This window comes from Glandiceps talaboti, chromosome 16 (genome assembly GCF_964340395.1).
Source record: "Glandiceps talaboti chromosome 16, keGlaTala1.1, whole genome shotgun sequence".
Taxonomy (NCBI): Eukaryota; Metazoa; Hemichordata; class Enteropneusta; family Spengelidae; genus Glandiceps; species Glandiceps talaboti.
Window position 1 is genome coordinate 10,679,359 of NC_135564.1, and position 15,782 is coordinate 10,695,140.

At 38.7% G+C, this 15,782-nt stretch overlaps 2 protein-coding genes across 3 annotated transcripts; both read right to left on the reverse strand.

Moving 5' to 3' along the window:
- Positions 1-242: 242 nt before the first annotated feature.
- LOC144447563 (uncharacterized) lies at positions 243-4,531 on the reverse strand. Of its 2 annotated transcripts, none has more exons than XM_078137624.1 (3): positions 4,365-4,531; positions 2,797-2,941; positions 243-2,561 (listed from the first exon to the last, which is right to left on the reverse strand). In XM_078137624.1, the coding sequence occupies exons 2-3, from the start codon at positions 2,868-2,870 to the stop codon at positions 1,046-1,048; spliced, it is 1,590 nt and encodes a 529-aa protein (XP_077993750.1). In that variant the 5' UTR covers positions 2,871-2,941; positions 4,365-4,531; the 3' UTR covers positions 243-1,045. The 2 variants fall into 2 exon arrangements, with proteins under 2 accessions (XP_077993750.1, XP_077993751.1); XM_078137625.1 differs by lacking the exon at positions 4,365-4,531 and adding an exon at positions 3,402-3,483.
- Positions 2,870-15,478, reverse strand: LOC144447787 (uncharacterized). The gene is made up of 12 exons (XM_078137869.1): positions 15,413-15,478; positions 14,605-14,731; positions 13,702-14,184; positions 12,847-12,987; positions 10,755-11,461; positions 9,968-10,118; positions 7,363-7,541; positions 6,233-6,352; positions 5,232-5,363; positions 4,365-4,651; positions 3,402-3,558; positions 2,870-2,941 (listed from the first exon to the last, which is right to left on the reverse strand). Exons 1-12 carry the CDS (start codon positions 15,476-15,478, stop codon positions 2,870-2,872), a joined length of 2,622 nt encoding a protein of 873 aa, XP_077993995.1.
- Positions 15,479-15,782: the final 304 nt, after the last annotated feature.

Consider the following 15,782-nt stretch of genomic DNA (forward strand, 5'->3'; position numbering starts at 1 on the left):
GGCCCCTTATAGCCTTATAACAATACCCCAATATCGTAGTAATAATAACCCTTGTGGTTCACTGCTATTCCAGAGACACACTATATATACTAATAATTTGTAACATATTTTATTCACAAATCAAGTTACATGAATTGTATCATGAACTCCATTCAAGTTACACAATACTGACCATGCATTCAAGTTGATCATACTGCCTCAAATCGAAACAGTATTTTTCAGTTACACAATTGCAGTAATAAATTTAAATTATCAATTCTAACTGGCGCGAGCTTAGGGGGCTAAGTCTAGTATAATATATATCTTTTCAAGGAGGAAAGTGCAAATTCTGCCGTTTCCCTCCAAAGTACATTGATTTGGAAAAATTCGGTCACCTTTACAATTATGTTATATATAATGTGTTGCAGACGTTCAAGTATTTATTGTTTAATGGCACTTGCGTTCCCGGACCACACGTACCTTCTCCTTTGTTTTAAATTGAGTGAAGCTTCACTATACAAAACAAGGTTCCTGGATAACAAGTCTTTGGTGGATGTTATTTCTATATCTAGTATTATAAAGTTCAATTCTGGCAATATGGGTGTACGTGTAGATACTAGACACCTTAATTAAGTTGCATTGTATGGAGACATTCCGTAGGCTGAATATGTATTTTTGTACGTACTTTTGTACTTTCTAAGATCAGTCAGGGATATCTCTGATAAATGGATACAAGTATTTTAGGGAAAACACCCTTCAAACGCGTGTCCTGAAATATTGCCCCAGAAAACCTCTCTCCGACTCCTGGCCTTCTTTAGTTTGAGAGTGGGTTGCAAACAAACCTGTTTATACGTGCACCATGTAGTTCAAAGGTCATTTATCTAGATTGGGATAAAAAATGTCCCGGGGAATATTCCTGACTGAAGATAGAACAGCAAGCAGTCGGTCAAATTTTATGATGTTATTGGTTGGTTTGTTTGTTTGTTTTGAGGTTTAGGGGGTTTTTTTGGGGGGGATACTGTGTTTCACTTGCTTTCTTTGGTATTACATTTAGAAAGTACAGTGATCAATTGCTATCATCCCCAACACTGCTTTGTCCAGGATTTTCATACTCGATTTCACCTTCATCTGTGATCTCAAAATGTATTGAATTGTCATTAATTTTGTCACAATCAACACAAACAATGTCCATTTGACCTGTGGCTTGTTCCTGGGCAGCAACAAGTTCTAATGGGGTCTCATCATGGTGAGAACTAGAGATCTGTTCTGTGGACATTTGATCATTGGCAGTGACTGATGAACTCGATATGTTATCTTGCTCAGCAATGACAAGACTCTGTTCAGAAGGCAGTTGTTCGTGGACAGTAACCAACCCTGACTCTGTGCCATCTTGCTCAGAACTATCAATGATGTTCTCGAAGGGCAGTTGTCCTTGGGTAGTGACTGATGATGATGATGATTGTTTGTTATCTTGCTCAGAACTGTTCTGTTCTATACCCACTGCTCCCAAAGATTGGTAATGTGTGTGTGATGAGGGAGGTTGGTTGAGATTGGTGTATATTGGATTATAATACTTGCTTCGGCATTGTCTTGCCATTGTCACAATATCATTACTGTGATCTGTAACTTCATAGACGTCATCATCATCGTCGTCATCATCATCATCATCATCATCATCCACTAGATTTTGTTCAGATTCAGGTGCAAGAAAACTACTCTCCGAGACAGAACTTACACGACCATTGTCTACATTGGGAATCTCATACTCTTCTTCGTTCACCAGCTCAGTGTCTAGCCACTCATAGTGCTCGTAGTCCTCATTCTCCTCTTGGATATCACCCTGTTGTCTGGCTGAACTCTTCGGCCTCGAGACCCATTCAGCCCTAACCTTCACACTGTCGAGCTGAACCAGACCTCTGCTGGTAGATGACTCACGGTATAAAGGCGCCATTCTATCCATGCTAAATTTTCTGTCTCTCTCCATGGGTAACAGTCGTCTTTGGCTTTGGGTGCATTTTGGACGTACTGACGGATCTTTGACATAATTTGGTTTGTGGGGATCGAAGGTGAGATCTTCATTGAAAACACAAGATTCTACCCGTAAACACGCTGCACCTCTGGCACCAGATTCGCCGTCATAAAACTCTGTATCATTTTGTCGTCTGAAATCAGAGAGAGACTGACTTCTTTGAAACCTATCGCCCTCCATATCAATCCCATGTTGAACTTCTTTATTATTTGGCGACATATAACTGCTTTGAGAATAATATTTCTTTTTCGAACCTATTTTCTTTATACTTGAGAAAAATTTCTTCACTCCACTGGGCTTCTTTACACTACCTGACCTACTACTTTCCTTCGTTTCCTCATCTCTTGGTCTGGAATACTCTAAGCCATCATCACCTAAGTGATACACCACGGTAGGCCTTCGGTGACTCTGTTCATAGTCATAATCATGCTCCTTCTGGTCCATCGTTGTTCCCTTTGAATAATAGTTGCAAATTTGGTCATCATTCTCAAGTTCGTCATATATTCTGATCAGATTGGAAGGTCTTCTTGAAGAATTGAGAGGACGAGCAGATCTGTAGAGAGAATTTGTGTTTATAGCAAACGAATATTGATAATAATGCATGCAGGTAAGAAACAGAAAGGTTATGTGCTGTAAAACATTTTGATAAACTGTTTACTCAAGATGAAACATCTACCCTGACAAGTTTAGTTTCTCAAGATGTACGCTAAGCCTCACTTGTACAAGGACTTCCAAGAATATTGATCTCGATGGCTTTATTCCAGAATACCATGGACATATCCACTCACCTTTGTTCGAAACATTCGATGATTTGTCTAAATGTTGGCCTTCTCGCTCGTTCACATAGCCACATTTTCTTCATTATATATACAACCAATCTGGACAATCGGGTGGTTGTATTTGATGTTCTCTCCGTCTCAATGACTCCAAAGCCTACAAAAAAGTCACAATGATATGGTATAATCTACTGTTGTAAATCGATTTTTATGCCCTAGATCACTAAACCGCTACTTTTATCGTGGTCAAAAGCTGACATTAAATACACATATTGCAATTGTCAGTCAACAAAATATACAAAACAAACAAACGTACACTCTTTGCATTTGTTGGATGAGACAAGGTAAACATGTTGTCATCACGAGGTTTTCCCCTAAACCCTCTTATCATCAAAAGGTTTCCCCTAAACCCTAGCAGGAACTCCCCAAAATAGTCGGACACATCTCAAGTGCTGTTGGGCTTCTTTACAAGATTTCAAAGTTGAGTAAGTAAGTTACCGAGGTATTATTCAATCACCCAAAATCGTATGTAAGCTTGTAGTTCAGCAATCAATACAAGACTGCAAAAAAGCTGATTGGACTTTACTGTAATATAAGGTATCTTCTACCAGACATACTTGTTCTAGAGTCTTGTTAGGGTAAGGAACGATAGCTTCATCAGGGATAGAGATGTCTACAGTCTGAGCATGGAAAGCTTCCCAACACACTTGTGCAAACATGAATACGTCTCCTTGCTGACTGAACATACCATATTGTATAATTTCTGGTGGAGCCCTGTATCAAAATGTCATTTTATACTTAACACAGTTAATATTATCATTTCGTTATGATTGACGCATTATGTTATCTGAGCTTTAGAATCATTATGATATTCAAATGCGCTTAGGTAAGTATAGATTAACAAGGGGGGGGGGAATCAGACTTGGGCTGTTGCAAAATATGGCCCTCCCCTGATTCCGTCGTGCTAGAAAACGACCCTCCCTCAATTCCCTTTCTCCAAAACATGACCCTCCCCTATTGAAATATTTTTTTAACATGGTTTAAATGCTGTTAGGCATGGACTAGTACACTAGTCCCAGAATCAATGGTTTATAGGACTTGATCCCACCACTCCCAACACGTTGAATGTTTGAAAGGTATTGGTTATTTCCCAACTACTACCACTGGAGTGAATTTGTGTGAAATCGGTTGTTGTAATGAATATTCCGACATCACAAGAAATGGTGTCCTAATAAGAACAAAAAGCATTAACTTTGTAATAATCTGCTAAGAGAATGGTATCACACACAGAAAAAAAGTGGCAATTATATGTGGAGCGAGATGATGAAATAATCAATTTTAGTAAAAAACTATGATTCTTGACAGATGACTGGCGTTCTGTTTCAAATGCAGTTGATGAACTTGTTTGTAATAACGTGTCTGGTAACTGTACAATAGTATAAAAGACAGAGTTGATAACATAATTGGCTAACTTCAGTCACATGCCATTCGAGTTCGATAATTAGGCATGTTTGTGTGTTTAAAACCATATCATTGGTCAAATATAAATTTTAAATATAATACGATTATTGTTGACGAACCATCGTTCTATGTCACGCTGTGTCTTCTGTACTTGGATGGCCTGGTCAGGTTGTGTGTCGTACAAGCGCACTTCCGGACAAAGAGCTCGACCCCAGCGAGATATTTTCGCAGTTTCATTACAAATTGTAATATAGCGAGCTTTCAGGCAACCGTGAACCCAGCCTGCCGAATGGGCGAAGGCCATACCACGTGCAACTTGACATAGATAACCAAGTATATCATCCACAGAAAGTCCTCCGATTTTACACTTTTCCAGTAGTGTTGTTCCACCATGATTCTTATATTCCTGACAGGTATCACAAGAACGAAGATAAACAGTACACACTGTCAGTATACTTTAACACAACTGTCTCTTTTACTGGCCCCAATAAGAGCGTTTGCGTATAAAGTTTTAGAAGGTAATCTGTTCAACATGAGAACGGCAGATAATATTTCGGTCTGAAGGTGCAGACGCTCATAGTTCGGCTTTTGATTTTTGTAATTGTGATTTTCATTCAGACAGACATACTGAAATATATCTTGCAGAATCGCAGTTTCTAGGAAAATACTACTTTTGTCTGTCAAGTAACTCGCATGCTTGGGCAACATGACCTACACCTACGGTATCCAGGATTTTTCTAACTGAACCAACTAAACTAGCGAGGATGCATGTGGATATTGAGCCATGGATTAAAGGAGCATGTAGTGCAAATGAAATGTTTAACACGCATTGGTATTCTCTCCTTACAAGGGCACGCTCTCCCTCAAACTAACACGGACACAAGTGTGATCATGTTGACTCGGACATTGTGATGATCACAGAGAAAAAAAGCTTCAAAGTAGACAAAAAATAGCCGAAGTTTAATAGAATATAAAGTTAAATTTACCTGTATGAGTATTTTCTCCTTACGATAGATAGTGGATATTTGGACGATATTGTCATGGAGAAGGGCTTTTAACGACTCATTATCATCTGGACTTCTTTCATACAAAACTTCCTCCACGTAGAACAGTCCATTCTGTTTAGTTAAACAGAATGAAAAGACATGAAGAAGTGACTTACAAAAGGTGTGTTGGATAAGGATTAACATGTGCATATGCTAAACAGTGTTACCATCCAAAATATCGTATTTTGAAAAGTTGGGTTTGAATTAGATAATTTTTGCAATCTTGGCTAAAGGTCAAGCAATCTTCCATTATAGTGATGTGGAGATTGGCACCCTTGAAACTCCCGGTTATGTGCCCTGACAAACACACGTCTGATATCGTCAGCACTTTTATATCGGATGATGTTCGACCATGCAATTCTGTTAGGATATGATGACATTTATATGTGTATTGCTCTTATTTTAGAATCACATACTAGGGTGAAATTGTAAATAGAAGCAAAAAGGGGGCGATGTGCGAGTCGAGAGTTCTGTCATGGAGTTCAGTCTTATAGTGACTCTTGTGTAGACACTTGGATTGCCATCACTTGCATTTCATTCTCAAATTCTGGTAAATCGAAAATAATTCCCGATTTTCCCGAGCCTGTAAAGACCACACATGCAGAAAAACATAATTTTGTTTGAGTTATCTAGGTAAGTTCGGTTAGATTACCAAAAGCAAACCACTAGGTATAGTGGTTTGGCAACTCTACAACGTCAAACACTGATCTTGAAGAAAAAGACTGGTCCTAATTAACTAGTCCTGATGGTACTCATACAAGAACCAGGAAATTGAATCGTGTGCCTTTATTTTAATTGAGGAAGACAAACAATAGGGAAGTTAAATTGTAGATGTAATACTTGTTATCATAGAAATGTAGCTATCGGTCACAAATCCTTGTTTTTTCAGTGATGCTTCAAATATATCCGTAACAATCAGAAACAGATTGGGGATCACTTACTTCTGATAGAGTTGGTTCATCGGGTCCAATGATTTCATCCAGTTTACACCATTGAATTTCAGGTTGTGTATCATACATTGACTGTACATTGATTGACTCTTGTAAATCTTCTGGAATATCCTGCGAGAGAGGAAGGTAAGGAAAGTTTGTCCACACTGCATATGTGTATTTGTGTCTGCACTATCAATCTTTGTAAATAACTATGGAGAACAGTGACAGTGTCACCGATGACAAATTCGTAATTCTAGTATATCTATAATTTGACTATATTATGCCCTACTTTTTTGCAGTACTAGAATTGGTATTTATCATTTATCAGTGTTGTTTGGAACCACAGGGGCTTGTATTATTGCTTAGATTGCCGCTTTCTTAGGAAAATATCATACGAAGCTGCTACAAAATTTTAATGTATCAATCTCTATACTATGTAGAAATCTCTCTTTTCTCCTTACAGGTATATAGTCAAAAGGTTGTTATATTTGTGGAGGTGGAGGGAAACAAGGAAAATGCAATTGGGGCCATGACTGTAGCTGAAATACAAGACCTCGCGACAAATTTAACTGTTCCGAGGTTTTATTGGTGATCCATTCGCTTAGACATTAAACGGATACAAAAAATATTTCCATGGCATGTTATGAAGGATTGAGAATTGTGTTTCGATATTGATTAAAATAAAAAGATAGACGTGCGTACATACACCTATCCATGCAGGCACGCATGCAGGCAGGCAGGTTGGTATGCATGCATGCATGCAGGCATGCATGCATGCATCCATACATGCATGCATCCATCCATCCATATCTACATACAAACATGAAGACATGCATCCATGCATACATACATACATACATACATACATACATGCATACATACATACATACATACATACATACATACACACACACATACATACATACATACATACATACATACATACATACATACATACATACATACATACATAGTTTTTGACGTGATTTACGGCATTCGTCTTCATACATTTCTAAGCTTGTATGGAGCTGTGTTGCTGTTTGACGGGAACTTGGTTGTGATATGAATCCCCCTTTAAGGAGCATGAATATGTCATCAGGAATCGAAGGAGGTTGCTTCAATCTATAGCCCCAGATTACGTATTGTAAAATTTCCTCAATACTTTTGCTTTGAAGCTCTGTGTAAGGTGGGCATCCGTATGTGAGGACTTCATAGGCCAGACATGAACACATCCAGGCGTCAGAATGTTCCGAATACGTGTAACTTAGTAACGATTCTGGTGCAGAATATCTTACTGGTATCTGGTCTTCTTTTTCACCTATAAAATGTAAAAGCACCAAATGAAAACTTTCCTAAATAGCTAAGAATTACGCATTTTGGTCCTAAGAATTCGCTTTATGTTCTTACAGCTACATTCCTCCATTAGCGCCTTAACTTTTTAACATGCTGGAAAAGAAATAAAATGAGCAACACCCCTATCAACTATACTCGTAGTGTCGTCGATTAGCAAGGAGAATTTGACAACTGACCCTGATGGTCATATAGGAAATTGTGAACGAAATAACACATTTCATCTTAGTTAATATTGATGTAATGTGCACTTGAATTCATAAGTGCATCAGAACATGCAGCCCATTCTCTGTAGAAGTAGACAGATTTAGTTTCCATATGCTATAGTTTATACTCTACTGGGTATAGGTTTAATCATAGCGATGGATGTCGTTAGGAATCTTCCTCATACATCCATGATCATAGAGACTGTACCCGAGACGGTGGAATCTGTGATTTAATGACATGCAATGGTTGCGATTCCGCCATTTATGATGCACGAGAAATGGCTTTAGATGGATGCATTGTCTGTTCACTAAAAGCAAATCAACAAGTGGCAAACCTTTTATTTCCTTTTTATCGATACGTTGGTACACCTCATCTCCATCTTGGCTATCCACACTTGCCATACGACGTCGAGTTCGTCTAGCCAGCCAGAAGTTGTGGTACTTTACTACATACACATTGTTAGGTAGTTCCTGTACATAGAAATTACTCGATACAATGTCACGCAACACGATATCCTTGGAATGACAATACTTTACAGCATTCAGCATCGGCAGAAGCACGTTTTTTATGAGATTCAGGACGTCGAGCGGATGTCTTTGCTTGCGATGTCTGCGGAGGTATTCCAGAGCATCTTCTTTGTAGGACTCTAACATCATAAACTGTGGTCTAGGTTGTGATTGGTAGCATAGCAAGTCCACGACATTCGAGTGTACAGTAACATCGAGCAAGACCTGTAATTCATTTCGAAAATGTCTCTTTTCTCTTGAACATTCGTCGAATCCTTCGGAAAAGTCCTGAACAGTCTTTTCAGCAAGGACATTAACTTTTACGGCTGTTGTGTGTATGTTTGCTTTCCAAGTCCAGTAAGATCCATTCTGCCTGTCTTCTTTCGGTGAAACGGAGTTTTCCATGGTGTGCATAACGAATCCTTCCTGCGAGCATTCTGTCAAAATCCAATCCATTGTGGTTTTTTGAGCATCTGAGACAACGATCGTGCCATCTTTATCCTTAGCCAGCAACCTCTTCGATACCTCTTTCCTTATCAACAACACATTGTGACTAAGCAAACACTGCCAAGATCTTTTCACGTACTGTTTTGTATTGTTACCTTCTTGTGCAAGTTCGAACAGTTTATTCAGACTTAGTGTATCTTCGCCACACCCAAAGAGAAGAAGTTCACAAAACTCTGTAAAATGAAGAACGAATGTTTCACTAGTACTGCTCTAATAGTTCCACCATCATACATGGTAAAACATACTATATCTTTTACACTGAGCAGTTTTTAATACTTCAGAACTTATAAGTTAGGGGGCATTTTACAGTGAATTATATTCAAATAACTGATGGCAAGTGCACACTAATAGTTGTAATCTATTTACAACATGGCGATATCAAAGTGTCCAGTGATTGGTCGAAAACAAATCACATGGGATAAACTAGCCGATGTCATGATGATGACTTCACCATGCTCAAGTTGTTATGATACAAACCAACGTCGTCTCATCACACTGTTGAAATATTATATAATGTTGCTAGGACTAGAAAAAATGAAAAGATTTGAAAAGAAAAAATGCCCCATTGGTCTCCATCACAACAAAAGTTGATAAAAGTCGATATATCTGGGAAAACAAAAATGTTACTTAATCAGATACTAGGTCCAGATGATATCAATGATCATGATCCATGAAGCCATGTTGTTGGATGGCATGTCGAAGGTGATCATATAATTGCCTTTTAGCATTATACTATGCTTATTGTCTTTTTAGGGCAGGCCCCTGGCAAAAAAAGGTACTAAGATTTTTAGTATTCATTGAGGATCATGTAGTGGTGTGTAAGAAACCACAAGATGTATTTGAATTGATGTGTGTATACAGTGTATTTATAGCAATTTGTGACTAAAGTCAGGTTATGTGAGATGACAACTAAAGCAATCTTTTGTCGCCAAGGTCGTTCACTAATAAAGCTCACGTTAAACGTTAAATCCATTACATTATGACATGTGAACATAAATGAAATGCACTGTAAAAAAATCTGTTCCACAACTACATTTGGATTCAGGTGCCAACTATTCTCTCATGATATTAAGTGGACAACTAGGAGGCTTGTGGCCGAAGGAAACACATACTCATGGGTAATAATTTGGCACCTAAATCCCCCTGGCCATGTAATATATGTAGTCTAAAATACCTTCATCAGTGCTGGACATTATAAGATGAACCATCAGTAGTGAGATGTGGACGACAAAATGCCGGATTGCCTCCTTGCTCTTGATGTGCAATATCCTCTGAAAGATTGCAAGCATGTCTTTCCTCGCTTGGCTATCTTCATTTCGATATATCTGAAAAGCATGTAGTGTATTTGTCAGTCCAAGACAATGATTTCTAAAAAGGTTCCTACTATATACCTATGGAATGTTGTGAATTAATTAATATATCCCGACGTGCTATGAGGCCCAAAATATATGTGCCACGTTCCCATTGGCATATGACCAAAAGGAAAACACAATTTTTTGTCGTTGATTATCTGTAATTCAGACCCATATATCTTCATTAGACGTTTTGTTACCCACTTCCTGTTGCTAGAATGTGTCATATTGATCATAAATGTACAAAGACATTTGAATATTCGGTATTTTAACCAATCAAATGTAATTATGATACCGCACATCAACTCAGACAACCATGTTAGTTGTATGAGATGCCATGAGAGTCAACTAAAACCAATTTCGTTAATCAATAATAAATACCTGCCAATGGGCTGATGGAAACAGCGCAATATGGATGGAAGAGTGTATCAGAGTATAGAACACATGGGTACCATTAACCTAGCCCATTAACATCCGTGTAAATCATGTTATCAACGCACATACAATTTTGAAGTAGGTGTTCTTTACTAGATTGTAATAATTGATTGTGGGGAAGCTGTTCTGTTGTAAGCACACATAACAATAAAAAGCGATGAACATATGACTTACCGTATATGCAATAAATTTGAACACAAGTAACTGTTCAAACCAGGAAAGACTCTTCAATGACACCTTCAACTCTCTCACCCGTTCCTCTGTTTCTTGCATGTCCTCCATATGGTCAATTGCCATTATTAGGTGCATAAAATGGGAGATTCCTTTTCGGAATGGTAACACTTTTCCCGTTTTCCCCTCACTTATTGTTTGCACTGTTGCCTTGGCTTTTTGTATCATCTCTTTGGAATACTGCAGGGTCATTTCTTTATAGACTGTTTTCTGTGAATGGGAATTCTTCACTAGTTTTCTGTTAAAGTTGAGTTTCAAGGCTGTCGTGTGGGTTTGATCACTGCATGCCCAAGCAAGAATCAAGCTGCAGATGATGTTGCAGTACACCTGCATGTTCAGCAGTAGACACGTTGCTGTGTTCATAGACACCCCGATGGTGCTTTCCAATACCAGCAAATCAGTCAGTGATAGAATCTTCAGACACAGTAAATGACCAAGAGATTCTAATGCTGCCTTTTGTACTCGTTCAGTAAACTTACAGCATATCTGTGATAGGGTTACATAGTCCGAGTCGTTTTCCGCAAGAGGAATAACTTTACCTATGAGATAGTTTTCAGCGATGGTCTGCCCTGGTGGCTTCGTAACGAAATTTTTGAGAAAATTCTCGCCATGGCTCTGTTTGTCGAAGTCAAAGTGTTCGAATTGTGCTTCTGTAAAGTAGTATGGAGAATGTGTTGAAAAGGAGCAAATCAACAAACCATCAAATGACTTGAATATGTTGAGATTATTTTAAAGTTTTGACTGGAACTGGAACCTATAGTGTGACATAGCTGTCAAAACACTGTTGATAATAATAACATACAGGCAAGTCCATCACAAGCTAGGCAAATACTGTCAATTAAATTGCAAGGAGGAGCATATGGCTTATACTTCAAACTACAATATAGTGACAGATACACATAAATCTAGAGAACGAGACTGATGAACACTGTGGCCAATAAAGATGGCGACTACACTAGCACCTCTTGACACCCAAATGACATGAGGAAGGCGCTTTAGGGATAGGCATGTTTGTTTGAGCTTTTAAGTGTTAGATGCACATGGGGAAATTGGGCTCAATGTCCTTTGAGGTATGGTCATATATTTCTGTCAACTAATAGCAGTAGTACAGATACAAACATTTGGGAAAGTGGGAGTAGATTTGTGGGAGTTACGGAGCCTTCAGTGATTAATAAGTCATGGTGGGGGGGGGGGGGCAAATTTTACAAAGCGGTTGTCGGGGGAGGGCCACATTTTATCAAGACCTTTGTGAGTGCTGCCACCTCTCACCCATGCCACCATTGTTCCATACTATCAGAACATTTCATTGAGGTCATTACTGACAGCCATCAATTGGTGTCAGAAGAGTAGGTCTCACAGAAGAGAAGGCAGAATAGCGTTGTAAGACATGGAGAGTGTTGTGGAGCAAGGATGTTGACCTCAGCCCAGACAATATCGGTAAAGTATTTTCTAGTCTTTTGAGGTCTGGCCTTCAACGTTGCCATTTAGACTCGGATCAAACACAAGGATTAGTTAATAAAGAACGCCTTCACACAAATTCAATGTGGTGGCAATAGTGGGAACAACCACTGCATCGATGTGGTGGCAGCGGTGGGGTTGAGTAATACCATTTTAATTTCTGACAGCATATTAATCCATGTTTTTGAAATAGTAGTATTTGACAATGAAGGGAATGGGTCATATTTATATTTTAGGAAATGGAAATGGGGGATAAACACACTGATTGCACTTGATACCCTTTGTAGTGCCTTATAGCAGTTCTGAAAACCATGTATACATACTTTATATGGTTCGATAGTCTAGTTTGGATCTTATCATAAGTTGGATTTATGGAATCGAATTACAATGAAGTTTTGGACTCTTGTTGATGAATTTATTCTTGCTTGTACCATAGACCCTCACGGTCTATGCTTGTACTGAGTAACAAAATATTGAACCACATTTATAACCCCCTATAAATGTCTCGGGGTTTTAAAACTTGGACATGCTGCAGTGAACCTTGTAAATAATACAATGTCGTTATTAAATATTATACCTGTTTCCCGCAGAATATCAGAAGAGATATGCGGTCCGAACTCCTTCCGGTCACCAGACTGTATTGACACAAACGCTACATTGTTGCAATTTGGCAAACTTTCATCATCATCTATCATATAACCTGCGCTACTCTTTACCTCTAAACGACGATAAACATAGAGAAAACACATATTTAATGATATTGTACAAAGGTATTACAGTTCATATTGTATTTTTATTGAATTCAGTACAGATTTGTTAAGTTTACAGTCGCTATCAGTGAAATCAATACTTCTAGGGATATTTGCAATGACTTCCATCACTCAATCTCATGTCGTGCCTTTAAACTTTTCTTTTAAGGTGTTATGTGTTAGTGAGCGCCCACTGAGCACTTCCCCAAACGTTGCAAGTTCTCATTATCCTTTTGAAAATCGACTAATAAAATCACAGTCCATAGACAGAGTGTCTTTTATACTATCCATCTCAATTCTTTTTCTGATATGGCTGTCTCTGTTACCGAAATTAACTTTGAAGTCGTTGAAAAGTGACTTGATGGCAAAGCTTTCGAAGCAGATTTGATCCAATGCCATTTAAGTAATATTGGAATGTCACTGCAGAAATCTGCTCTGGCTTGTGAGAATAAGAATCGACAGGGTATTGGCCTTGTCATCTAGTAAGCACAACGAAGCACGTCCACTCAATTGCCCAATTGGGCATCGATGAGTCGTCGATGGCAGCCAATCAGCTTAAAAGTGTGGGGCGTACTGCCAGGAACACTTTGAAAGCAATTAATTACAAAGTACCAAGACATGTATGTGCGAAAGATAGGGGAGTAAGAATGCCTTATTCAAGAGGAATACATGAACTTACTTACCTGTCTTATCAGTGTCATCTTCTCTTTTTCGCTTGAAATGTTTTAGTCTTTTCTTTGATACCCTTATCATTTTGGCCTTTGCTTGCTCATATTCCTCGGCAGTGCCAGTGAAATCTAGAGGTCCGTTGTTTAACAGAGAAGGAATGGTCGCGTCCTTCTCTAATAACACACATACAAAACGTCTCAAGTTTCGAGGTATGTTGGTATCTTTCTGCTGTAAAATCACCTCATGTATCTCTGAATCTGGTATTTCTCGATTGAAGTTTGCCGTGATGGCTAATATCGTCATCGGATGGAACTGCATTGCTTTCTTTCTTATCTGCTTTCTCGTATAACCCGGTAAGCAGTCACGTGGTTCGAAAAAGTATTCAATTAGTTCCTCTTCCAATGGTTTGACAATTTTGTTTCTGACTAACTCCTTGTCGCCAGTAGCATGCAATATATATACACCATATGTCTCATTGATGTTCTTCACATCAGAACCTGTACGTAATAAGATAAGCAACAGTGTGATTTCAGCAGTCGGTCAGTCCCCAGACCACTATATTCTCTATAATAGTGGTCTGAGGTCTGTCGGAGTGTATAGGATGTATTTTTGAGTGGATAGATTGATGGATGCATGGAATGGCAAGTTAAGGAACAGCAAGGTAGGTTGGTAGGTATATTATAGCTAGGTAAATGTAAATAGAGCGGTAAAAGGGGAGATGTGGTAGGTTGATTGGTATTTACAGCTAGCCTGGTCGCTAGGCAGTCAGGTAGCTTTAAAATAATATAACTAGGTAGCTAGCTAGATAGGTGGGGAGTGGATTGATTGATTGATTGACGGATTGATAGATACTGTAGATAAATATATACTTTTGTGTCACTTTATCATTTTGTGTATCACTGTGCATAAACTCTCACCTGCAGAGGAAGAACTTGAGGGAACAGATTCCTGATCTCCATTAGAAGTTGTTCTTCTACTTGAAATCGTATCTGCTGGATAAACAGTTGAGGATGAATTTTCAGAATCTTGTTCCGTTCTCCGAAACTGAAAAACAACAACGGTTACCGTTACTTAGTTAATTAAAGTGATTTGTTGGTTAGTTTCAGTAGCTGAGTCTAATTATAACAATTGATAGCTGACGTATACAATAATTGATAGATAGCTGACGTATCAGGTAGATTATTAGTTATGTATGTATGTATGTATGTATGTATGTATGTATGTATGTATGTATGTATGTGTGCATGCATGTATGCGCGTGCGCTTGTGTGTGTGTGTGTGTGTGTGTGTGTGTGTGTGTGTGTGTGTGTAGGTAGGTAGGTAGGTCTAGGTAGGTAGGTGGGTGGGTTGGGGAAAGTTTACACAAAGGTAGATATTTCAATATACATGTGTCTCGTCGTCATTGGCATCTTGTTGTATCTGTTCGCAGTAGCAGTTATAACTCTGGATTTAGACAATACAGAAGCGCTAGCGTTGATGCTCAAGGGTGGGGGGGGGAGAGACAGCACATCGTCGTAGAATGACAGACCCCGAGTCTTTGCGGCAAATGTACATCGGCTAGAAAATATTCTTGCCAGAAAGCTACAGCTTAATTTTAAAGTTTGCCATTTGCTGTAAACTCAGAATAGTCACCCCATCTATTAGCTCAGTTTATCTTCTGAAATGTAATGGTTTCCATGCCCCATCTCATGAAAATTGAACATATTTCAAGTTAGAGGTGCCTACCGTTCTAGCTTGTGGTGAGGTTGTCACATTGCGATTGTTTGGACCTGGGCTTACGTTCTTCTTCATGGTCGTCACAATGTACGTCCCCGACTCGACCCTTTATTCGCATTTATAGTAATTTTGTGATAATCTATGAACAGAAAACGAACGATTAACAAGTTGAGTCATTACTCCATTGTAAAATGTTGTTATGTGCCGCATAAAGCCGTCTACTATTTTTTAAACAAAAATTTCACAATTTTCTAGGGGGGGGGGGGTCAAGGGAAAAAACATGATTATTTAATGCAACATAAATCGACCTGCGATTCTGCCACTTCTCAAAGTAACTTGTAACAGACAGACAGACAGACAAACAGGCAGGCAGGCAGGC

What these genes read in the sequence shown, in the direction of transcription:
- LOC144447563 (XM_078137624.1), bottom strand. Translation starts at nt 2,870, where the DNA reads ATGAAGAAAATGTGGCTATGTGAACGAGCGAGAAGGCCAACATTTAGA. An exon ending in ATCGAATGTTTCGAACAAAG is followed by an intron (nt 2,562 to 2,796) that starts GTGAGTGGATAT and finishes TTCTCTCTACAG; the next exon opens with ATCTGCTCGTCCTCTCAATT.
- LOC144447787 (XM_078137869.1), bottom strand. Translation starts at nt 15,478, where the DNA reads ATGAAGAAGAACGTAAGCCCAGGTCCAAACAATCGCAATGTGACAACC. An exon ending in AGGAGAAAATACTCATACAG is followed by an intron (nt 4,652 to 5,231) that starts GTAAATTTAACT and finishes GATACCTGTCAG; the next exon opens with GAATATAAGAATCATGGTGG. An exon ending in CAGCGTGACATAGAACGATG is followed by an intron (nt 3,559 to 4,364) that starts GTTCGTCAACAA and finishes ATTTTGATACAG; the next exon opens with GGCTCCACCAGAAATTATAC.